A 26648-nucleotide genomic window follows, 5' to 3' on the forward strand; every position below is an offset into this window, starting at 1 on the left:
TGTTCTGGGAACCAAGGAGGATAAAGTTTTGATTAGCAGAGTTGACCAACAGGATCGATGTTAAAATGTAGTCAAGAAGATGGACGAATTAAAATACACTAATTAGCTATTACAAAGTCACTGATGATCTTAGTAAGTCCTTGTTTTCATAAAGTGGTGGTGCTGGAGAAGTGAGACTGGAGTGGGTCAAAGTACAACTAGTAGCTAAAGAACAGGAAACAGTAATGCCAACTACTGCTTAAAAATGATATAGTAAACAGAAGCAAGTACAGCTGGATAGAAAAAAATGATATACTAAAAAAGTTCTCTTAGGATGAGGGAGACTTGAGTATGTTGGCCTGCTAAAGGGGAGGAGCAAAAAGAAAGAAGAAATTGAATATCCCAGAAAAAGAAAGTAGAATAATTACTAAAACAACATGTTGGAGAATGTAAAAGAGATCTAGTGTTTAACTAGAGTAGCTCCTTGCTACACACAAAATAGGGCTCAATTGTTTTCTCTTTTCTTGTTGCAATGAAGATGAGAAAGGACCTAGGAATAGAGAAGCAAAGAGTGACTTACAAGTGCCTTCAAGGTTGCCAAAGACGGAGAAAACAGGTTAAAATTTTTTCAGATGATCAACTATTAATTTTGATCATTAAAATACAAAACATTATTATAAAGAACAGAGAATACTGAGATGTTATGGAAGAAAATGTGTTTGTATGTATACGCATGCATATGCATATACACGTATTATGTATACATGTACACACATACATGTACACACATGTACATGCTGAATCTTTCTTAGAACCTAGAGGGATTTTTTAGTATCTGGGAGCTTAGCTAAGGAACTTCTAGGCATGTTTAACCCTCTGATGCAAGGACCACCTCCTCTGCTTGATGAGTTTGTACCTGGCTAGTTGGCAGTTGTGGAAGCCCTCATACAGCTACAAGCAGACAATTCAGAATTAATGCTTATTTCTTGTTTAAAGAGTGATCCTGGAATAGAAATAAGGAAATGAAATCTCATGACAGTGTCATCATAAAGTCATCAGCCAGATGGCAGTCCTTAAAATCTAATCCTTAGAGGCTTCTCACAATAATTTGTAATATCACATCTAATATTATCTTATTCACAAATTCATATCTATTCACAGAGATTGAAGACAAAGAAATGAACTTGCAGAGGCTCACATTTCTGGCTTTATATGTTATCATGGACTCTATAAGGACTATGATAAGGAAAACAACATATTTTCCTACATAGGTCACAACAATAATCTGTGTTCAGATCTGGGTTTCTAAACTGTACAATTTAGTTGAGAAGCAGCCTTCTCTTTTTTCCATAGATAGATTAGTTCCTTTTAAGCATAAATGCCTATTTATATTTATTCTATATAAAATGGAAAGTAAAAATGATCATATCAAAAGCCACTGTAGAATTTGAAGACTCATCTGATGTATTAATAAACTTAAAACAGCAAAATATAAACATCAGTTTACTTTTTTATTATGTCTTGAAACTGCAACATGGCAGTGTCTGATATCAAAGCAAATTTCTTTCAAGTACATTTTATATCTTATTTAACATTCAACAGTTTAAAACTAAAGATTTTATTACTAATTTAAATATTCTTCCAAGTGTATAAAAATTTTGCCTAGGTTTCTCCATGTGACTGAAAGTCTCAGTGCAGGCAATGCAATAGTGTTTCATAGTAAAATGGTGTCTAACCTGAACTGTGAGAAATGATGTAATCAGAAAACTTTCCACAGAATCCCTCCTACCTAAAAAGCTATAGTTACAGAACTTTTTCAAAGATATGAGATACTTTTTCTCCATAACCCAAATATTGATATTATTAATCTTTCCTTTTTAAGATGAGTTTAATATAACAACAAAAGTGAAAATGCCATCCTGTCATAGTTGTAGTTTTTGAGACCAACACAAATACCACGGAATACTACGTAGCCATAAAAAAAGAATGAGATCATGTCCTTTGCAGGGACATTGATGGATCTGGAGGCCATTGTCCTTATCAAACTAATACAGGAACAAAAAACCAAATACCCCATGTTCTCATTTATAAGTGGGAGCTAAATGATGAGAACACATGGACACGTAGAGGGGAACAACACATGCTAGGGACTATTAGAGTGTGGAGGGTGGGAGGAGCGAGAGGATCAGGAAAGTCAACTAATGGGTACCAGGATTAATACCTAGGTGATGAAATAATCTGTACAACAGACCCCCATGACACAAGTTTACCTATGTAACAAACCTGCACATGTACCCCTGAACTTAAAAGTTAAAAAATAAAAATAAAAATAAAAAAGAAAATGTATAAATAGAAAAAATCAGGCAGAAACAAGTAAATGCATTACAACAAGCCACTGTGTAAAGATAACACTTTTTATTTATAAATAGAGGCAATAAGATTTTTGAAGTAGCATAGTAAATAATTATTATAAATGTACCTTAAACTGCTTAACCCATTTATGCCTAAGGTTGCAATTTTTTGAATTTTTGCAATCAGACCTTGGTGATGACCTTGAACAGTAGAATATAAATAATTCCCACATGCTTAGTATTCCAATAATGGAACACTAGGATAAATAGCTAAAGTGAACATAGACAAAGATGATCTAGAGCAGGACTATCAATAAAACTTTCTGTGATTGGTGGTTACCTGATGCTGGGAAGGGTAGGGGGTGAGGGGATGAACTTGATTCGGTTTTGCAGGCTCAGACATGGAGGGGAATTTGCCTCAGGATGAATTGTGCCTTGAGTCTCACCCATATCTAATTTATATTAGATTGCACTTTTGAGTTTATGCTGAAATAAGATTTTTGGGGCTTTGGGGATGAAATGAATGTATTTTGTCTTTGAGAAGAACATGAATTTTGGGGAAAAGGGGGCAGAATGCTATGGTTTAATGTTTTTCCCTTCCCAAACTTATGGTAAAATTTAATTGCCATTGCAACAGTAGTAAATGTGACCTTTAAGAGGTGATTAGGACATGAAGGCTCTGCCTTCATGAACGTATTAGCATCATTATTGTGGGAGTGAGTTTCATATAAGGACAAGTTTGGCCCCATTTTTTCTCTCTTTTGGTCTTCCACCTTCCATCATGGAATCATGACACAACAAGAAGGCCCTTACCAGATTCCAGCCCCTTGATCTTGGACTTCCCAGCCTCCAGAACTATGAGCCAACAAATCCCTGTTCATTATAAATTACCCAGTCTGTGGTATTTTGTTACGGAAGCACGAAAAGGACTAAGACAAGGACAACAGAAGTAGGTTGCATTTGGAGAAAGAGATTGGAAGAAGGCAAAGATGAGTTTAGCTTTGGACCTCTTCAATGTGAAGTTCCTGTGGGACATTAACATCGAAAGAAAGCAGCAGGATCTACATGTCTAAAACTCAAAAGATCATTCTCAGCTGGAATTATAGATGCGTAGTCATCAACAGACTGAAACTACACAAGTGGATGAATTCTTGCAAAAAGAGTACATGTGAAGTGAGAAAAGAACAGGGAAGAACTTTATAGACATGAGTCAGAAGTAGCTTGGTGAATTGCAGATTCTGTACAGGCTAAAAATGTGAGTTGGCTTCTAAAATTCTCATTTACTTTACCCATAGGGGAAGTAAGTATATGCATTCCTTAGCTGATAGCTTTTTGGAACCAAGCCAAAAAATATAAACTGGAAGTCATTCCCATGAAGAATCCAAAGACCTTAATAAAACAATTTTTTAAAAAACTGAGAGAGTTGCTTGGGCCATCAAGGAGCATGAGAATGAAGAGAGGGGTCTGTCAGAAAGAGTAGTATAGATAGAATAGATCAGTGTCCTGAAGCTCTAGTTTCATACCATGAGCAAGCTTTTTTCTTGGCTCCTTAGTTTATATTCCCTAAACTCATCAAATTAATCTCTGACTTTAATTTGCTTTCCCCAAAAGACTTCTCTTTGAGAAGCAGATATTTCCCACTAAGATCTAATGGTTGACTCTCTGATACCAATTGATTCCATGTGAATAATTCTTCCTGAACCTAATCTGTCCCTGTTTAATTGAACACATAGAAGATCTGTATTTTGAGAAGAAAGTCCAAGCCTTGCCATTGAGAAAAAGTAGTTACTATGAGAATTTTTCCAAATATCAGCTCCATATTCAAGTTTGCCCTTTCTCCACCAGGGTCTTTTTCATAGGGCTCCAATTAAAACTTCCCAACTTTAGGTTGAATCTTCTTTTCCATGGTCTTTTCCATCTATACACCTACTGTCTGGAATTCAGGATTAGAGTTGCTCTATTCCCCAGGGTGACTAGCTTAAATTCAGCTTCACAGGAGTTTTTACTCTCTAATGTCTAGCTCAGTTTCAAAATTTAGTTGGCCTCTTAATTTCCATATATCATTATCTCACTTCTCCTAAGACTTCCTACTCTTAGTTCAAAATCTGTTTTGGCCCCAGTGGTGACTTTTACTTCTTGTTAAAAATCACCGAGCTTATTTTTTCAGTAATTGATGTCATATTTTGGAACTCAATTATTTTTCACCGTGGTCTTCCTCATATTGTACAGGTGCTATTTTTTCAGCTTGCACAAGGTAATTGTACATTCTGCAAAGGGAGTCATCATTCAAAAAACATTTACTAGCTCCCTATTATATCACGTGGTTCAGGACCTGGGGATGTATCAAATGAGAAAGACAAAATCTCTGCCCTCATGGCATTTAGATTAATTCAAAGGACAAATATTTAACAATTAGTTACATAATTTATATTTTTATTTATGATTGGAATAAATGCTAGTGAAAAAAGCACTAGAGATCAACAGAGGTATAATAAGGATACAAGGCTTAGTTTGAGGAGATACTGTCTATAAGCGCTGTTAATTTCCATTCACATATAATGGGAAATGAAGTGATGAGTCATATTGCCCTCCACAAATTTTCCCACTGGGTGTGTGGAGTGAGATACTAGGATGAGACCATGGACAGCTATAACTCCATCATGAATCCCAAAGTGACTTATTTATCAGATAACAGGTAAGGCAGTGTGTGCCATGATGAGATAGAAAGATATTCCTTTGGATAGAGTTATCAAAGTAGACTGATAAATGGCTCTTCTAGGTATAAATCAGTATTTTGCTTTTTGTTTAATCTCTTGGTTATGTCACTACTTTTGTGACAGCGGGCAAATGAGATCTTATGTTCCTCATTTTTAAAATAGAAGTCTGAGCCAAGTCCGTGAGTTTAGTTGGTATTTATCGTCTTGAACCCTCCCAAGCTCCAGTTTAGCTGGATTGGAAAAACAAATCCTCATGGTCCATCCAGTTTCACCACCCCATTATTACAGCCAACAGTAGTTTTAGAAATAATGTAATTCATACCTTTTATGAATGCTTCCCCAAGAGGCATTGATATTCTCTGTTATCATGTGGACTTTTCTGGTATCATCTGCAGAATAATCCCGGAGAAGTTTCAGGGCCAAGTCATTTGCCACATCTACATTTATCTGCCACTGGCGGAGGTCTTTGGCCAACTGCTATAGATTTTTATGAGAAAGAGAATTAATGTCAGTTTTTTTAATGAAATCTCTAGTTGGAATGTCTTAAAATACTTCGTAAACAGCTTCTGAATCCTCAGGTCAGAATACATATATTAGATTGCTTTTAACCTACCATATGATTTAGTCAATCATGACAGTATAAGGTAACCCACCTTTCAGGACAAACTTTTCAAATGCAGCATCTTGAGCAATAACCAGTATCAAGTATTTCAACTTAGTAGCAATTAATTGGCAATAAAGTGGGCTTAATTGTTTTTATCAAAAGAGAAAAAAACTACAAAAATAAGCTCATATATAATTGTTGAATATGTGACATATAACAACATTTGAACGAAAAAAGCCTCATACATTTCTTTCCCTCTTCATTAACTTGTTCAATTGTTTATGTAATTAGTGCCATCTACTGGCGCTCAACTAAACCTGCATACAGAAAATATTGAACAACAAAAGAATAGTACTGTTATTCTAGTCACGAACTTTTTTGAAGGATCAAAATACTTTTAGAATTCCTTACTTTAAAATTAGAATAAAAGTCAAAATATAAGAATCTTACTAAACCAAATCACTTGAAACATATTTCAAAGAAAGAAGTCAATTAATGGTAGGTTTTATCTCGAAGCATATCAACCTGAAATTTCTATTAAACATTTCTGCAAGTGCAGAGATGAGGCTTCTAAGCATTAAGATAATACTAATTGTTAAGATAGTTATATCAAATTCAATAGGATGGGTTAAGTCATTGATAAATGGACACAGGAATAGGAACAGGTAGTTCAAACAAGAGAAAGAGTGGGATGATTTTATTTAGAAAGAAAAAAGTTAACTTTCAAGTAATAAAAAATAGAGTATTAAATTGAAAAGGTACAATTGGACACCAATTAAATTAACAAAAAATAAAATCCAAAGCTGAAAAGACCAGTAAAACTAGCACATTCATGTATTACTGCTGGGGACAGTATCTATTAGGACAATTTGGCAATAGATACCAAGTGACATACAAATACTTATTCCCATTGACTCAATAATCTCACATTTGGTACTTTATCCTGATAAAATCTTCAAAAGAAGATCAATATACTATATGACTTAAAATCTTCATTAACCAAAGCAGTAAAAAAATGAGAAACAGGCCGGGTGTGGTGGCTTATGCCTGTAATCCCAGCACTTAGGGAGGCCAAGGCGGGTGGATCACGAGGTCAGGAGTTCAAGACCAGTCTGGCGAAGATGGTGAAACACCGTCTCTACTAAAAATATAAAAATTAGCCGGGTGTGCTGGTAGTCTCCTGTAATCCCAGCTACTCGGGAGGCTGAGGCAGAGAATTGCTTGAACCCAGGAGATGGAAGTTGCAGTGAGCCAAGATCACGCCACCGCACTCCAGCCTGGGCGACAGAGTGAGACTCCATCTCGGAAAAAAAAAAAAAAAAAGAGAAACAATGTCGATGTTTAATGCAGGGACATTAAAAGAACATAATACATCATTCCAATGGTCCAATATGTAGCAAATGTGCACAGTAATCACTGTAAAAAGAGCACAATTTTCTTGTGTAAAAAACAGAACACAATTTTTAACTACACTGTGTTTATCTCTAAGAATACATAATCATGAGCTGAACACGAAATGGAAGAAATTGAAAATAATGCTTCTGAGGAGAAAAATCATTTTTGTTTTAATATTTGTTCTTTTGCGTTAGTATGATATTTACAGAATAAAAATCAAACAGTATTCTTAGCATAATTTCAGCGTGTTTGGTGAACTCCTATTGAACATATACAATCTATATATAATGTAATTTCTCAGTTAACTAAAACATCCTAGAATCAAACCAAGTAATAGTATTTACTGCATATAGCAAATAGATCCAGATTACCAAACTATTACCAAGAAGCTAATGCCAATAACACTGACTTTTGCTATGAAAGCAGAGGACAGTGTCTAAAGGCACAGAGCATAGCTGCTGCTATTACAAAACAATTAACATTTATCCGTGTGGAATGCCTGCCTTGTCTTCCATACTCCTTTTATCAAGCATTACAGTTTCTATTCTCCACTTTTCAGATGCTCACACTATTTGAAAGCCCTTCTGAGGGAACTTCTGCCAAAGGCTTGCCTTTTCTAGAAATATCCTAGGGTACAAAATTACCACTTCTTTCTTTCTCCTCCTCACTTAAGCCAAACCTAAAGTGATAAAAGAAATGTATTCCAAGATACGAAATAACATGTAATTGGCCCTTAGTATCCAGAGGGTGCTATTTGCATTTTAAAAGAAGAGCTTATTATCTCTCATCTATTAAATTGCTAATTAATAGCATAAACATCCACAAAACTGAGACCAATAACTTGGTTACCTTTTTTCAAATGAATTCCTTTTATAAAACACTGAATTATTAATAAAATACTTATGATGGACCAGTATCAGAGCATATATGTGAAAGCTCAGGAATACAAAATAAAAACAAAATTTTTAGTAAATATATAATTAAAATCATTTATTTTACTCAAGCAAGTTAAATAACCTTGGAAGCCACCCATCACTCATAGGTTCCTGTTTGAAAAGTCTAGATATAAGAGGTTATACTATTTGGATGGTTTCATGGGTATATGCACATGTTCTAGCCCATATAATTTTATGCAGTTTTTGTATATCAATTACACTTCAATAAAGCTGTTAAAATTAAAAAACATAAAATGCAGAAGGTGCCAATGAATCTAAAAACATAATCAATAGATCATAAAAATGCCTAAAATTATAAATTATAACATATCCTAGAATTTTCCAAAATCTCTGAAAGAAATAGTAAGCTAGAGTTAAATGACAGATTTCCTACTAAACAAAGTAGTAAAGAGTGAGGCTTGATGTCAAACCAGAACTTTTTGATGTACTTTAATGCGTGAAAGGTAGAAATACGCGTGCCATATATTTTTCTGCAAAATTGTATTCACAGCGAAAGTTAGGACTGTTATACCTAAGGAAATCTTGACTGAGTGCTAACCCTCACTGAATACTGCCCAGGTTTTGTGAGGATGTAGGATTAAAAAGTAAAACCCCCACTGACCTTGACTGACATTGAGGGGGCTCAGGCCCTTATATAAACACAAAGGTTCTCAAAGGTAGCCTTTTTTTTTTTTCTCCCTTCTTAAAGACATTCCCCACACAGAATGTTTTCCCTTTCTCCTACAGCAATATTCTGCCCGCCCACCTTGGGCTTTACCCAACTGTCATTCACACTAGGAACCATGACCTTGACCAGCTTTGCCTACTGCTGTGAAATTTACTACTGGGATAACTCCAGACCTCAGAAGGAGTGTAAATTCAAAAATACAACAGACTTCACACACACCCTTTTCTCTTTCTGAATTCCATTTACAATGGTGTACACCACAGGGAATTGCTTGTGTGGTGATCATGGTGTGTGAAGAAATTTAAAATACTGTGAGCACTAGCTTATAAAAAAAGATTGCCTTGTATATGTGTGTGTGTGTGTGTGTGTGTGTATGTTTTCTATGAAGAATATAAAATGCTAAATCCCCAAAAGATTGTTTCCCCAACCAGGAAAGAAATTTTTCATATTCAAACCCATTATGCTGCTACTGCACTATGTGCTTGAAATATATTCACAGTATTTTAGGTAGAAAAAGTGATTGCGGACTATGAGACAACCTGAATTAATTTAAAGAATTTTGAGTATTTTTTCTACTTTAATTGTTTGTCTTCTCTCATTTATTTGTAAGAACTTATTTTAGTGATATTGACCCTACATGGTAGAAAAGAGAGGAGGAAGAGAAAGAGTAGCTAAAAGCCTGAGCAATACAATGAGCCTGCTGGGTTTGAATCCTGGCGTGATCACTTAGTGGCAAATGGGAAAGTTAATTATCTTTTCTGTGCCTCAGTTTCCTCCTTTGCTAAATGGGAATATTAACAGTATTTATGTGGAAATATGATTAGGTGGGTTAACTTAGAGAATTCAGGGAGAACATTTACAAAGGTGCCTGGCGTGCCCGAAGGATTAAATAAATATTAATCATCATCAGCCTCATCATCATCATTACTACTGCTAGTACATCTACTACTAATTTTAATGAGTCAAACTATATTCCCCACAGTGTGAGCCCCTTCTGAATGCAAAGCAAGTAGCTCGCTGTTTTATAGACATTGTCTAGAAATGCTGCAACTCTAAAATTCTCCCTTTAACTTGGAAGATAAAAGCAAGTGCATAGCTCTATCATTAAAATTTTAAGGTTGAATATTGGTTAAATTTCCTTTTAAAATGTGTTTTGTGATATTCACCTACAAGTAAAATAAATGTTTGTTCTGGGTGAACTATTATTTAAATTTTTAATGACTGTGTCTCAAAGGAACTTCAAGAAAGGCAGTGCAGAGTAATGAAAGGACATCTTCCCAGGAAGTTTTGCTTGTCCATTGTTTTGCAGTTTGATCTTAAGGAAGTCATTAACCTTGTAAGTCCGAGTTTTGTCATCTGTAAACTAGGATGGGGTTACTTGCTCTGACCATGCCTCCGGCTTGTCTTGAAGTGTCAAAATCAAGCAATTGCTTGGAAAATTGTAAAACAGGATCCTAATATGTTTATGAACAAAAAGTTCTACATGTTGGATTTGTTATTTTTCCTTGGATACTGTATTTACATTCATGAACCAAGGGATTCATGGAAAAATTTAACTCTGTTAGCTAACCACTAAGAGGTCATTTGCTCTTCGATCCATTCTCTACCCATTTCCTACTCCACTCAGTATTGAGATGTACTAACTCCCATAGAAGGTCAGAATTTCCTGGGATTTCTTGCTAGCTGGCTTCTAACTAGGTTAAGTCATGAGACACACTAGTGGGAGATAGAAGAGCATGAGAAAGGGTGAAACAAGATAATTATCCCCCTTCTCTCTCTGTCTTGGCAGTATCTCCTTTGTCTCCATTTCCCACTGGACTGCTGCTCCCTCTGTAATTCCATTACCTGCTGTGCAGACCTTACATTGGTTGAATTAGCACCCGATGGTTCTGGTTTCTGGGCTTTGGTAAAACTTGTTGGTTCCCCAGCCCTTGAGGTGGTAATAGTTTCCTGAAGTTGCTAAACTCTGGGTTGCCTCACTGTCCTCTGTTGGGTTTGTCAGCTCCTTCATTCCTATGGAGCAGCCAGTCCTCTGTATTGAATTTCCTCTGTTTGAAATATCGAATGTGGTTTACAGACTAATTCCTGACAACACGAACTGAAAGAAATCTCACAGTAAATGATCCTACCTACAATTCCACAGGGGGAAATTTAATATATCAAACATACATTTCATGAAATATCAGACTTTACATCTTGCATCCTTCTCTCTAGTCTCAGAGGAAGAGGCGACTTTTCTGCTATTGGAAGTTGATTTCACCATCTGGGCACCCATCTATTCTGGGATCCTCCTCCACATACTCCCTCTCTCTTTGTGTGTTCCAACTTCTTGCCTCTCTGTGGGGACCTTCTCTAGAGACTTCAAACATGAGTGTCTCTCTCATCTTTAAACAACAACAACAACAATAATCTGCACTCTATCATTTTCTTTCCTTTCACAGTCACACTCTTTAGAAGGCAGATATTCACTCATTATCTCAACTTGATTACATTCCTGCCACTCTCCAATTCATGAAAATCAGGCTTCTGCCATCACCGTTCCACTAAAACTATTCTGACAGAAGTCACTATGGCAAATTGAATTACTGGCCCCAATTCTTTACCTCTCCCTGTATCCATGCCCTTTGCTAAGTAACTTTGAAATTCTTCCTACGAAAGACAGCATGCCCTTGACATTGAGCTTGGTCATGTGACTTGCTTTGCCTAATCCCAGTGGGATATTAATAGAAGTAACACAAGCAGAGGCTTGAAATGTATTTAGGCAGTGTGGCTATCCCTTTTGCACTTCTCCATTACCTTAAGACAAACATGCTCTGGACTAGCCTACTCATCTCAGGAGGAGAATGAGTGACATATGGAGCAGAGCGACCCCAATCAACCTGCAACATGAAGAAGTGCCACCCCACCCAAGCTGTAAATTCATGAAAGGCAATATGGGCTTATTGCTATATGCCACTCACATTTGTGAAAATAGTTAACTGATTCAGTTACCAAAAGCCAATGCCTATGGGAAGATTTAAGTTCTTATTTACTTTATTTATTTGCAGCAACTGGTGCTGCTGACTATTCTCTTCTCGAAGTTCTCTGCTTTCTTGGCTTCCACTCTTTTGGTCGCCTCTGTATTCTCTGAGTGTTCAAGCATTTTTTTTTTTTTTTTTTGCCTGTCCTTTAAATATTAATGTTCTCCAAAATTCTGTCTCTGGATCAATCTGATATGTTGGTCCTCAACTGGAGCAGGAGGCAGGGAACATACTCCCTGGGTAGTTGTATCATAAGTTTTTGTTTGTTTGTTTTTTTACTTTTATCCAAATCTTCTACTTCCATTGACACTACCTTAATTTACGTCCCTATCATCTCTTGCTCAGGTACTAAAATAATCTTTTTTATTGGCTCCCTCCCTCCACTCTCAAACCACCCTTCCACCTACATACAACTGCTTAAATGATCTTTTTGTAATGCAAATAGAACCTCATTTCTCCTCTGTGTAAAACCTTTCAATGGTTTGCTACTACCTGCAAGACAAAGTCCTAACCTCTCTCTTTGGATTACAAGGCCGTCGAATATATGACCCCTACCTACATATTCACTTTCATCTTTTGATATCTTCTTCCTTTTTGAGCAATTCCATAATTGTCCACATGAGAATATAAATGCTCTGAAAGGTTAAGTGACTTGTTCAAGGTGACATAGCTAGTCAGTGAAAGAGTCATCATAAAAATGCAGGTTTCTGGACTCTCAATTCAGGTTTCATTTCAATTCAGTGAAAGAAGTTATGCATCCATATAAAGAAATTTAAGGAAAAGGATTGGGTTTATTTTAACTGAGCTTTGAAGAATATAAAACAATCTTGATGATTATAGCATGACTGGAAAATTATTATGTATAATAAAGTAAGGCATTTCTGAAAAAAAGACAGCAGAAAAATACATAGTTTATTTTTGAAAATCACTAAACAATTTGGTCCCAAGAACGAATTAATGTTCTATAAATCCTTATTGGGAAAAGAGAAGCACAATTTCTTCCTTCCTTGTGTGAATTAAAACGACCTATAAAACCTCTTTATGGATTTATAACAGAAATGTTAAAATAGCTGTAAGAAAGCCATTTCAAAAGTAAAGCCTCTCACCATTAACTTCAAGACTCATCTATTAAACCTCTGACATTACCAAACAACTCTGTTTCAGAAGGTAACACTCTACACAGGGCATACTATTTAAGAAAATGGCCCTCATTTTCCGGCTTACTGAAAATGATTAATCTTTACAATAGCTTTGAAGACTACATACCAACGTCGTTACTTTTTTGTCCTTTCAACAATGACTACAAGCTGAGAGCAGACTAGTAAATGTGTTATCGGCCAACCCATTAGAGTTCCATTATTTTCTGTCTTACATGGCTTCATGTAATGAATTTTTATAATTAAACTAATGGCATACAGTATATTTTTCCCCTCTTTACTTTCAGGCCCCATTTCTCTTCCAGCTTCTTTGGAATAAGTTTCATACAAAAAGAAGGGAGGAGAGGTCTCCAAGTGCTTTGTTACCTTAATTTCATTATGACATTTTTGAAAGCATTCTCTTTATCTGGGCTCTCTCTTTAATTTGCTGACTTTATTAAAAGGCTTAAGCAATGTTGTAATTAACAAATCACCCAGCTACCCCAGGCATCTGAGAAAAGTCAGTTGAGAGGGTGTGGAAATGGATGGGTGGAAACGATTCCAGAAACAATGCCAGAGGACAGAAGCCCAGAAAATGGCATTTTTTCAGCTCCTTTTCAGACCCCATGAGCATATTGTGGTAGACTGCATTATTGCTCTCAAATATCCAGTGCCTTTTCACGCCAGAAGATTATACATTGGCATCCCCATTGAACTCAGGAATGGCCATGTGACTGGTTTTGTCTACTTGTCACTTCCAGGCAGAAGGCTCAAGAACCATGTTCCTTGCCTCTATGATCATGAAAGAATGTACCAAGATGGAGATACCATCAGCCATGGTCCCCGAGTGACTAAGCTAAGTAGAATGCTCTCATCAGTCTACAACGAACATGTAACATGAGTAAAATGTAGACTATTAAGCCTCTAGATTTGAGGTTGCTTATTACTGTAGCTTAGCCTATGCTGACTGACATACCTATTCAGATATGACCTTATTTCACATAGAGTAGGGCAATTCTAATACCTCCAGACAGTCCTGGACCAGGACCAGGGCTAGAATAAACTAGTATAATGACACATAAAGAACAGGTTCTCTTATTAATAAATAGGAAGCCATATAAATGTTGAGGAAATGTTTAGAACAACAATATCCCTGTTTTTCTGAACTACAGGTAACATCTCAGAATATATTCTATAGGACAGAACCTGCCTATCTTGACCATAAAAGAAAATAGCTCCCTATCCATTGTGTGATGGAGGCTCCCATCTAGGTAGCAGTTATGTTCCACAGACACGGCTATTTTTTCATTTCTATAGCTGGCAAGCAGCTTCATGAAAGAGAAAAATGGAGACTATGTTTCTAAAACTGTGTTCATAAAACTTGAAAAAATAAGAAAAGATCTGTAGTCAATGACATGCAGATATACTTTTTAACATACCATAAAATTCTCCCACTTAAAGTGCATAATTTTCTGGTTCTTAATGTATTCAGGGTTGTGCAACCATTATTATGATCTAATTTGAGAACATTTTATTTGCCCCCAATGAAACCCATACCAATTAACAGTCCCTTTCTATTGTCTATTCTCCTCCTCCTTCAGTCTTTACTGGATGTTTTATATGAATGTATTGATACAATTTGGGGTCTTTTGTGACCGGATTCTATCACTTAGCATATTTTTGAGGTTCACCCATGTTACAGTGCATATCAGTATTTCATTTCTTTTTATTGCTAAATAATATTCCATTTTTGGATGTAGACAACATTTTAAAATTTATTCATTAGCTGATGGACATTTGGGTTGGTTCTACTTTTTGGCTATTATAAATAATGCTGCTACGAACATCTGTATAAAGGTTTTCTGTGTACATGTATTTTTATTTCTGTTCAGCATACACCACCTGGGAGTAGAATGGTTTTGTCATATGGTAGCTTCATGTTTAATATTTCCAGGAGACTGGGAAGGGTAGTGGTAGGGGGAAAGGGGGGGATGGTTAATGGGTAGTGAAATATATAATACAAAAATATAGTTTGATAGAATGAATAAGATCTAGTATTTGATAGCACAAGAGGATGACTACAGTCAAAAAATTTATTGTGAATTTAAAAATAACTGATTATTATTAGATTGTTTGTAACAGAAAAGATAATTGCTTGAGGTGAGGGATAGGCCATGTACCCCAATGTGACTGTTAGACATTGTATGCCTATATCAAAATATTTCCTGTATCCCATAAATATATATACCTACTGTGTACCCACAAAAATTAAAAATTAAAAAAATATTTCCAGGAACTTCCAAACTTTTTTCAAAGTTGTTTCACCATTTTACATTTCCACCAGTAATGTCAAAATTCCAAGTATTCTTCATCTTCTCAACACTTGTTATTGTCTGTATTTTTTGTATTAGCCGTCCTAGTGGGTAAAAAGTACTATCTCCTTGTGGTTTTCATTTGCATTTTTTAAACAATCAATGATGTTAACCATCTTTTCATGTGCTTATGGAGATCTATACATCTACTTTGGAGAAATGCCCATTCAAACTGTTTCTTCACTTGTAATTAAGTCATTTATCCTTTTTGTTGTTGAATTATGAGTTTTTATATATTCTTGATACAAGTATCTTATCAAATATATGATTTACAAATATTTTTACCCATTCTGAGGATTGTCTTTTCCCTTTCTTTACAATATTGCTTGCAGTACAAAAGTTTTAATTTTGTTAAAGTCCAAATTGTGTATTTTTCGGTTACTTTTGCTTTTGGTGTCATATCTAAGAAAACATTGCATAATCCATTGTATTCCTACATTTTCTTATAAGAGTTTTAAAGTTTTAGTTCTTATTAATATATTTAGCTCTATGATTCATTAAAAATCTATTATTATGAAGTTTATTTTACAAAAGTTTTAAAACATTTTATTTTTAATTTTATTTTGCTTTGACAAATAATTATATACATTTACGGGGTACATGTATGTTCTGATACATGTATACATTGTGGAATGATTATATCGAGCAATTTAACGTATCTATCACTGCATATATTTATCATATTTTATAGCAAGAACATTTAAAATCTGTTATTTTAGCAATTTTGAAATATACAATATAATATTATTAACTATGGTCACCAGGTTGTGTCATAAAGTCTCAAAAACTTATTCCTCCTGACTAAAGTTTTTAACCCCTTTTGATCAACATCTCCCCATTTTCCACCCCTAAATCCACAGCCTCTGGTAACCACCATTCTACTCTCTACTTCAATGAGTTTGACTTTTTTAGATTCCACACATAAGTGAGATCACGCAGTATTTGACTTTCTGTGCCTGGCTTATTTCATTTAGTATAATGTCCTCCAGGTTCATCCACGTTGTCATAAACAAAAGGATATTCTTTATTTAAGGCTGAATAATACTCCACTGTGTATATGTACCACATTTTCTTTATCCATTCATCCATTGATGGAAACTTAAGTTGATTCCATATCATGGCTTTTGTGACTAATGCTGCAATAAACACAGGAGTGAAGATATCTCTTTAACATACTGGTTTAAATTCTTTTGGATATATACCCGGAAGTGGGATTGCTGGATCCTATGGTAATTCTGTTTTCAGTTTTTTTGAGGAGCTACCATACTGTTCTCCATAATGATTGTACTAATATACATTCCCACCAATGATATACAAGTGTTACCTTTTTTCCATATCCTTGATCAACACTTGTTATCATTCTTCTCTTTTTATAACAGCCATTCTAACAGGTGTAAGGTGATATCTCACTGCGATTGTAATATGCATTTCCCCAATGATTAGTGATGTTGAGCATTTTTCACAAACCCGTTAGCTATTTGTATATCTTCTTTTGAGAAATGTTTAAGTGTTTTGCCCATTTTAATCAAATTGTTTGTTTTCTTTTATGATACATTTAAGCTAATTTTTGTGTATGGTGTGAGGTGGGGCCAAATTTCATTATTTTTCATGTGTATATCCAGTTATTCTAGCACCAGGTTGTGAAAGACTATTCTTTTTCCATTGAATTGTCTTGGTACACTTGTCAAAAATCAGTTGACCATAAATGCAAAGGTTTACTTTTGAACTTTCAATTCTATTTCATTGATCTATATGTCTATTCACATTCTAGTACCACATTGTCTTAATAATTGTAGCTTTGTAGTAGTTTTTGAAATTGGAAAGTTAACTCCTCCAATGTTGTTCTTTTTTCAAGGTTGTTTTGACTATTCTACATCCCTTGCATTTCAATAGAAATGGTAGGATCCACTTGTCAATTTCTGAAAAAAAAAAAAGCCAGTTGTGATTTTGATAATGATTCCATAGAGTCTGTAGATCAATTGGGGGGATATTGGTATCTTAATAATATTAAGTCTTTTGATCTGAGAACATGTGATATTTTTCTATTTTTTTGATCTTTAATTTCTTTCAACACTGCTTTGTATTCTTCAGTATACAAGCCTTGCATCTCTTTTATTCCTAAGTTTTTAACATTTTTTTGATGCTATTGTAAATATTTTCTTAATTTCACTTTTAGATTATTCATTTTTAATGTATAAAATAATTCATTTTGTATATTGATCTTGTATCCTACAAATTTGCTGAATTATTTTATTATTTCTAACATTTTTTCATAGATTCTTCAAAATTTTCTAATTACAAGGTCATGTTGTCTGCAAGTAGAGATAATTTTACTTATTCCTTTCTAATCTGGATGTCTTTTATTTATTTTTCTTGCCTAATTTCCCTGGCCTGAACTTCCAGTACAATACTGAATAGAAGTGGTGAGACCAGGCATCCTTCACTATTTCCTGATCTTAGGGGAAAGCATTCGGTGTTTCACAATAGCATTAGCTGTGGAATTTTTGTAGTTGCCTTTTATCAGGTTGAGGAAACCCTCTTCTGTATTCGTTTCCTAGGGCTTCTGTAATTAAGTGTCACAATTTGCGTAGCTGGGTAGACAAAACTCATTGTCTCAGACTTCTGGAGGCTAGATCCAAAATCAAGATTCCAGCAGGCCATACTCCTGCTGAAACTTGTAGGGGAGAATTTTTCCTTGCCTCTTCCTTGCTTCTAATGATGGCTGTTAATCATTAGTTTTACTTGTCTTGCAACTGTAGCACTTTAATCTCTAACTATAACATCACATGGTGTTTTTCCCGTGGTCAGTGCCTTTATGTGGCATTCTTCTCTCTGTGTATGCCTCTCTTCCTCTTCTTATAAAAATACCATCTTAACTTGACTGCATCTGCAAAGACTCTATTTCTACATAAGGTCACATTTGCAGGTACCTGGGCTCAGGCTTTTAGTATGTCTTTTGGGAGCGGGGGACACTATTCAATCCACAAAACCTTCTATTCTTTTTTTTTTTTTTTTTTTTTTTTTAGACGGAGTCTCGCTCTTTCACCCAGGCCGGACTGCAGTGCCGCTGTCTCGGCTCACTGCAAACTCTGCCTCCAGGGTTCGCGCCATTCTCCTGCCTCAGCCTCCTGAGTAGCTGGGACTACAGGCGCCCGCCACCGCGCCCAGATAATTTTTTGTATTTTTAGTAGAGACGGGGTTTTACCGTGTTAGCCAGGATGGTCTCGATCTCCTGACCTCATGATCCAACTGCCTCAGCCTCCAAAAGTGCTGGGATTACAGGCGTGAGCCACCACACCTGGCCAATACCTTCTATTCTTCGTTTGTTAAGTGTTCTTTATTTTTCAAGCTTGAAAGGGTTTTGTACTTTGTCACATGAATTTTCTATATTTATTGTGATGACCATACGATTTTTGTCCTTTATTCTATTGATATGGTATAATACATTGATTAAATTTTGGATGTTAATCCAATCTTACATTCCTGTGATAAATCTTACCTGGTTATGGTAGCAATCATGTTAATATGTTGTTGTATTAGGTTTGATAATTTTTTGAGGCATTTCAAGTCTATATTCATAAGGCATATTGCTCTGTAGCTTGTTTTCTTGTGATATCTTTGTCTGGTTAGGAAGTGTTCCTTTCTCTTCTATTTTTTGGAAGACTTGTTTATATGTTTGGTAGAATTCATCGGGGGAAGACTTCTGGGCCTGAGCCTTTCATTGGGGGAAGTTTTTAATACCAATTCAATTTCTTGTTATAGGTCTACCCAGGTTATCTGTTTAGTTGTTCATAATATCCTCTTTTACTTCTTTTTATTTCTGTAATGTTGGTAGTAATGCATCCTCTTTTTCTCTAATATTAGTAATTTGAACATTTCTTTCCTAACCAATCAGCTAAAACTTTGTCAATTTTTTTGACCTTTTCAAATAATTAAATTTCTAGATTTTGGTTTTGTTGATTTTTTCTATTATATTTTCTTCCTCTATCTGATTTTTTTCACACTAATTGTTATTACTTCCTGCTGCTTACTGTAGATTTACTTTTCTCTTCTTTTTCTAGTCTCTTAAGGTAGAAGCTTAGGCTACTGATTTCAGATCTTTTTCCTTTTTAAATATAGGTATTTATAGTTATACATTTTACTCTAAGCACTGCTTCAGCCTCCTCCCATAAGTTTTGGTATGCTGTATTTTTATTTCCATTTATCTCAAGATATTTTTGTATTTTCTTATTTCTTCTTTGGCCCATTGGCTATTTAAGAGTGTGTTGTATAATAATTTTCTCTTATTTATGAACTCCCAAATTTACATCTGTTACTGATTTTTAATTTTACTCCATTATGGTCATAAAATCTGCATTGTATGATTTTAATCCCTTTGAATGTAGTGAGACTTATTTTATGACCTAGCATATGGCCTACCCTAGAGAATATTTCGTGTACAGTTGAAAAGAATGAGTATTCTGCTATTATTGGATGAAACATTGTATAGATATCTGTTAGGTCTTGTAAGTTTATAGTCTTTATAGTCTTTTTCAAGTGTCTATTTCCTTGTTAATTTGCCTAGTTCTTTTACCTGTTATTAAAAGTGAGATGTTGAAGTCTCCAACTATTTTTGTTGAATTACCTAATTCTTCTTTCAGTTCAGTCAGTTTTTGCTTTCTGTATTTCCTTAATATTTTTTCTTTCTTTTCTTTGGATTGGATTATCCCATTTACCTATTTTCAAGTTTGCTGATTCTTTCTTTTGCAGCTTGAATCTGACGTCAAGTGAAAATTTAATTTTAGTTATTGTGCTTTCCAACTCCAGATATTCCACTGAGTTCTTATTTACAATTTCTATCTCTTTATTGATATTCTCTATTTGTTAAGACCAGCACATGGGCTTCTAGATCCCGCAAGAACATGTCAGAGGTTGCCAAAATCCCCTATGGACACCTCATTCTCCAGAACTTCATTGGAAGTTTCTCTCCAGACCTATGTTTATCTCAACTAGCATCACAGCCTTAGGAACCTGTTATGTTAAAGAATTGCTGCTAATTGGTTTGGACCAACACCCTGGAGCTAGGGCTTTTCCTAGAAAGTTATCTCTAAGTCGGGCCAAATAAAGGCAAGGCCATGTATATAGGTTTATTCCAGGGAGCTGCAAGATAGGTCAAACAGTGGCAAGGTTCTTGGAATAAAATTGGCCTTTTTGAAGAATTCCAATCCTGGTCTACACTCTCTGGTGGCTAAAAGGCTGCTAGTTTTCACAGCTATTATGGTTGCAAGGCTACTGATTTTCAAGGCTACTGTGGAGCTGGGAGAAAGTGACGGGAAAGGCCAACTTAAAAAGCCTCAAACTTTGCCATTTTTATTGAGAGTCAGCATTTCAAAAATTGTTGCCAGCCTTTGGTTAATTCCCAGGGTTCAGAAAAGGCGATGTGGGGCCAGGCATGTTGGCTCACGCCTGTATCCCAGCACTTTGGGAGGCTGAAGTGGGCGGAACACTCGAGGTCAGGAGTTTGAGACCAGCCTGGCCAACATAGTGAAACCCTGTCTCTACTAAAAACACAAGAAATAGTTGGGCGTGGTGGAACGTGCCTGTAGTTCCATCTACTTGGGATGCTGAGAGACTCACTTGATCACAGGAGGTGGAGGTTGCAGTAAGCCAAGATCATGCCACTGCACTCCAGCCTGGGTGACAGAGTGAGACTCCATCTCAAAAAAAGGAAAAAAAGAAAGAAAAGAAAAAAGAAAAGATGATTTCGAAAATTTTTTGAGGAGCAGATTTACACAGTTACCACATTATATTTTCAAGCATGGGATAAGTTAAATTGTGAAAAGCAAACTAGAGAAAATATGGTACAATCAAAGCATAAAGTTATTCAAGGCTTGGTGACTCTGCATTAAATATTTATATAATATAATAGTTACCTGGGGAAACTATCCCATTACTACCTGTGTTCTATCAGCAATGTCGAGAGCACTCTGTTTGTATGCTTTGAGAGGTTTAATAGTTTCATGCATACTTTAGAAGGAAAAGTACTATTGGGTTATTGATCTTTTCTCTTTAATCACATAGAAGCTTTAGGGGAGAACAAAAGGGAATAAAGAAAATACATGAAGAAATGGTAGGTCCTGGCAAGAAGATGTCTAATAATGCCTTTCATTATTTTACCAGAAACCCAAACCTCAAACTACTAGTGTGGGTCAATTCGCTGATTTAATTTTGTACAACTCCAAAAAATACACAAAATATATAAAAGAAAAATTCAGTTTTCACTACTGTACATATTTTTATGGTGGATGAGATATATGATGCCATCGATCCTTCCACAGATAACTAAAAATGTAAGGCACTACTTCCATATTTGAAAAATTTCTCCCTTTTTAGTAAAATAATTTGAGACACTCAAATAGCTGCCTTAGTTACTATATACAATAAGTTCAACTTTTAAAATTAATTATGTGATTATAGAATGTCTGTGTTTCAAGTTTCCTAAAGAATGCCTTCAAAAACACAGAGATTTTGCAGCCTTGGAAATGTTTATTTAATAATTTGAAAAGTATTGAATCTCTTGCTTCAGATAGTTTTCAATATTATATAGCCAAATCAGCCAGGCTCAAACAAGATTTCACTTCTCTATTGAATTCATGCACTCTTAGCTCAGCCAAGCACAAAACAGCTAATGCTGTCACGTTTGAAAAGCTTTTATGCTGAATTTGACACAAAAGCAATCACAAAGCCGACAAAAAGGGGATTTCTCTTTCAAAAACTGACAGGGGAAAAAATAAATGAAAACTCTGAGCCTGGGAAAATCTCTCTTGACACTGGAAAAGAAAGTTTAAAACGATCAAGAAATAATTTTTCCAAAGAATCCATGGCCAAGTTTGGACCAATCTTAAAAGCCTAGGGAACAGGTTATGAACTCAACCAAGTATCCGCCAAATGAAATAAATCCTATGATGATCACTGTTGGCAGTTTTAGGTGCCAATGACATACTATTTTTGCCTCTTGTGAAAGTTCTAAATGGCATCATCTCTCATAGGATTCTGTCACAGCCTATTGGCAAAGATTTTGATTAGAATGAAAATCTTGTATGTTTTTGCCTAACATCTGTCTTTCCATCTCAAAAGAACTTTACTGTTGTACCAGGCCCATAGAGAAGATAAAATTAAACCATGAAGCCATGTGGCTAACAAAATTAACTACTTTCTAACTTCATGTTTTTGTTTTAGAAAAAATTAAGGGTGAAAGAAAACAATTATCAATATGTTATGGCCGTCTCTTGATGGCCTGCTAATTAATTGTTGATACTCTATGCCACCTGCATTCTGTTTTTTCACCAAATCAAGACTCTCCTGTTGCTGTTTCTTTCCACTCTGACCACGCTTTCAAGATAAGCTTTTTCCACATGACATCTCCGATTTTATTTCTGTTCTGTGAATAGGTTGTTATTGTCCCCATTTATTCTCCTTATTTATTTATTTTTGAGACAGAGTCTTGCTCTGTCACCCAGGCTGGAGTGCAGTGGCGTGATCTTGGCTCACTGCAACCTCCGCCTCCCGGGTTCAAGCGATTCCCCTGCCTCAGCCTCCCGAGTAGCTGGGACTACAGGCATGCAGCACCACGCCAGGCTAGTTTTTGTATTTTTAGTAGAGACAGGGTTTCACCATGTTGGTCAGGCCGGTCTCAAACTCCTGATCTCGTGATCTGCCTGCCTCGGCCTCCCAAAGTGCTGGGATTACAGGTATGAGCCACCGCGCCCGGCCTCACCATTCTTTTTTTCTAAATAAAAGGAGGAGTTTTTTCTAAATGTCAGACCAGCAAGGACATAAAGATGGAAATTAATGAAATAATATAAAGAAGTTAAAATAATTATTAAAAGATGTTTAACAACATTGATAAATATTTATGCAATAATATTAAGTTTACAAATCAGAATTTAAAATTTAATTTACATTATGTAGACAATTAAAATATATGTAGATAAGAACTAGAAGAGACTGTCAATAAAGATTAGCAATTATGAATCATTAACGTATCAAGATTTCTGGTAATTTTCTTTTTACGTTCAGGTATGGTGACTGGCTCAAATTTTAAGAGTTATAACAGTGTTGGTGGTTGGGTTTGAAACATTTCATTGTTCCTCAGTAGTGAGAGTTAGTGTAGTCATCACTGAGGTGCTGCAAAGGAGGCTGGCTGCTGTAATCACAGCTCTCCAAGGCTGTAGACATAGCTTTGTGATTGCCTTGTGAGGCTCACAGGCTCTCTTGTTAATCTTAGGCACACAGACTCAGAAAGAACTTACGGAGCAAGGGGGTGTTGCTTTAGCCATTTAATGTCTCCTCCTGTCTATTTTCACACTTTTTTCCTAAAAGAAAATTTTAAGTAATAAGCCAGCTAATATCACTTAGTAGTGATGACACATTCGATGTAAAGACCAGATAACCATTTTATTTGCTCCCTACCTTTTAGAAGAATTAAACATTGTCGTTTCATTAAAAATGAAATGCAGTTTGCAATTATTGTTTTATTTTTTCATCAAAGAATATAATATGAAATTTTTTTTCGCCGTATACTATTTCATTGCTTTCATTTTCTACCTGTTGGTTTATCAGTAATGTAATATAATCTTATTTGTCAATTAATAATTACATGAGTCTTTTTCAGATTCTTATGGGGTTTTCTTGCTTTGTTTTAGCCACGTAGACAATTGGAAGAGGAAGCCTGTGAGGTCATCTACAAGAGTAATTGCTATGCATTCGCATCACAACTCTACTACTTTCAAAAGAAGATTCTGAACTTCTCTAGCCTTCAGTTTTCTTCTCTCCAAACTAAGAATAATCAGAGTACTTTTCAAAGAGTGTTTTTGAAAGGATGAAATAAACCAATATATATAAAGTGACTAGCATACTTTTTGACACACAGCAAGCATTCACTAAAAGTTATTATTAACATTAGGATTACTTTAATTTTAGCATACATCATTCAAGAAATGGATGAAAAAATTACAGCTTTGGCCATCTTTATCTGTATCGGGAACTTACATCGAATCTGCAGCAATACACATCATTAAATTCCTAAACACAGAACACAAACAAAAAATGTCAATCTCTATAGATAGTGGCTGAGCCATTTTTATGATGTAGTTTTAGACCATTCCGAAGCATTTTTTTTTTTTAATTTCAAAAGTTTGACAAAGGATAGCAATTATAATACAATTCTGGTTTTATTTTAGGTGATTAAAACATCTTACATGTTTTGACAATGCAATTGTTTTGTTTTCTACTTTCATATTTCCTTCTGCAGATATTTTTGTCTCTTATTTAAAGCTACTTGCTCTTCTAAGAGCAATTAAACCCTAACCATTCTTACCATCACTTTAGGATTTTCTTAGGTTAAACTTATTTCTCATTTGCTAACTACCAGAGTCCTCTTGCCCTAGTCAAATCTATCACTGTATGCCTCTCATCTCTCCTTCTTCTCATCTAACTCAAGGATCCAGTCCAAACTTCATATTTTCTGCTTATACCTTCTTACCAGTTAACTACTTTGGGTTGTGATCCAATAGATTCATAGTATCCTAAACTTATAGAGAAGAAAAAGAAGTAGCATAACATGCTGACTACCTCACGAATATGACTAGAGCTTTTAAGAATAACCACATGATTCTATATGTTACATAGTCAGACCAGGAATTAGGAAAACGACCATTGGAGATTCCTAATTCATCTATGCTCATCCATTGAAAAAACTACTAGTGGTAACATGTGTCTCTTGAAAGAATTTTTATTCACCTAGATTTTGACTCCAACAGAGCTAATGATAAGACTGTAAAATTCTATGTGGCTTTCTAACATCCTCATCATATAAACTAAAACCTTGTCCTCATAGCAGCTCAGGTCCCTTCGATAAAATGGCTATGACAGAGATTGGCTAAAAGCTCACTAATTCCATTAACTCTTCCTGAAATTCAATCGAGAACAAGTTCTGTGTGATGGGACGTGGTGGAAGTGATACACATAATTTCCAGGCCTGGCCATAAAACACCATGGATTGACTGACCACATTCTATCTTCCTTTTCTGCAGTGGCTTTTGGCAGTGTGTTGAAAATGACAAGTGTCACAAAATTGGAAAAGTCTGGGTTTCCAAGTGACCATGTTGGGGGACAGCTCCTAAGAATGGCTTGTCAACCTCTACTGGACTATGATATAACCAAGAAAGCAGTCTTTATTGTGTTAAGCTATTGAGATTTCAGAGTTCATTTCTTACCATAGCTTAGCATAGCCTAACCTGACTAATTTGGAAATGGAGGCCATTTCATCCAAGAAAATGATATGGTTTCCTTCTTAGATGACATAACCAATTTGAGAATCAGATACTGGTTTAGCAAAAGGCCTTTTCTGTCAGATAAAATATCTATAGAGGGTTTTGATGAAGTGCGCAATCTGATCAACCTCCTACCATGTTACTTCCCTGCTCAAAATACCCTAAAGCTTAACCGTTGTTTAACATTTAAGGGCTTTTCAAACTGACTAGTAAATACTAAGTTTGAAGGGATTAAACGCATGCAAAGCACTATGCATGCTGCTTGATAAAACACAGTTATTAAGCAATTTTCTTCCTTTTCCTTTTTCTTTTATCCTGAGGAATTATAGACTACTAAGCAGACAGATATTTGAGGAAATTTCAGAGGAAAGAGAAAGAAGAGAAGAATGAGCTGGGCTGGAGGTAAGAGAATGGGGGGAGAAAGTTAGAGTACTCCTTATTCCTCCCCAATCCTGATACCCACTCACTCCCATTTCTTGATCCAGGGCCTCCAAATAAGATATGAAAGAGTAGACCTGTTACTTTTTCTAGGAAGGAATTAAGCCCGAATGGTTGACTTCATGCAACTACATAAGTACGTATACCAATTTTGAAGTGATCTTAAAGATGGTGCAACAGAAAACCAGCCAACTATATCCAGATTACTAAACAAAATTAACTTTAACATTGACATTAGCTGTCAATTTTCCTCTATTCTCTACCTTGACTCAAAAGTCTACTGGCTAGGCATGGTAACTCATGCCTGTAATCCTAGTGCTTTGGGAGGCCAAGGAAGGAGAATTGCTTGAGGCCAAGAGTTCAAGAACCCATCTCTACAGAAAATAGAAATTTTAAAAAAATTAGCCAGGCATGGTGGTATACGCCTGTAGTCCCAGCTACTAGGGAGGCTGAGGCAGGAGGATTGCTTGAGCCCCAGAGTTCAAGGCTCAGTGAGCTATGATTGTGCCACTGCACTTTAGCCTGGGTGACAGTGAGACTCTGTCTCTAAGAAAATAAATCTAAAAAGTCTACTGTTCATTTCAGCTTTAACGTGATTTTCTGTTAATAAATTTATATTAAACATCATTAAATTACAATCCATGGTATAATTTTATCAAATGTAACCAGTATTTTATTTTAAAAAGGTATCTTTGATACT

General features: G+C 35.5%; 1 protein-coding gene across 11 annotated transcripts in view; it reads right to left on the reverse strand.

The window, feature by feature from the left end:
• DMD (dystrophin) overlaps positions 1-26648 on the reverse strand; it is a 2091067-nt gene that overhangs the window by 533035 nt on the left and 1531384 nt on the right. For all 11 annotated transcript variants that reach the window (XM_055376532.2, XM_055376533.2, XM_055376528.2 and 8 more), the window contains one exon: positions 5370-5524. In XM_055376532.2, the coding sequence (XP_055232507.1) occupies positions 5370-5524 (155 nt within the window). The remainder of the gene's footprint in view (positions 1-5369; positions 5525-26648) is intronic.

The sequence above is a fragment of the Gorilla gorilla genome, chromosome X (assembly GCF_029281585.2).
Source record: "Gorilla gorilla gorilla isolate KB3781 chromosome X, NHGRI_mGorGor1-v2.1_pri, whole genome shotgun sequence".
In the NCBI taxonomy this organism is placed as follows: domain Eukaryota; kingdom Metazoa; phylum Chordata; class Mammalia; order Primates; family Hominidae; genus Gorilla; species Gorilla gorilla.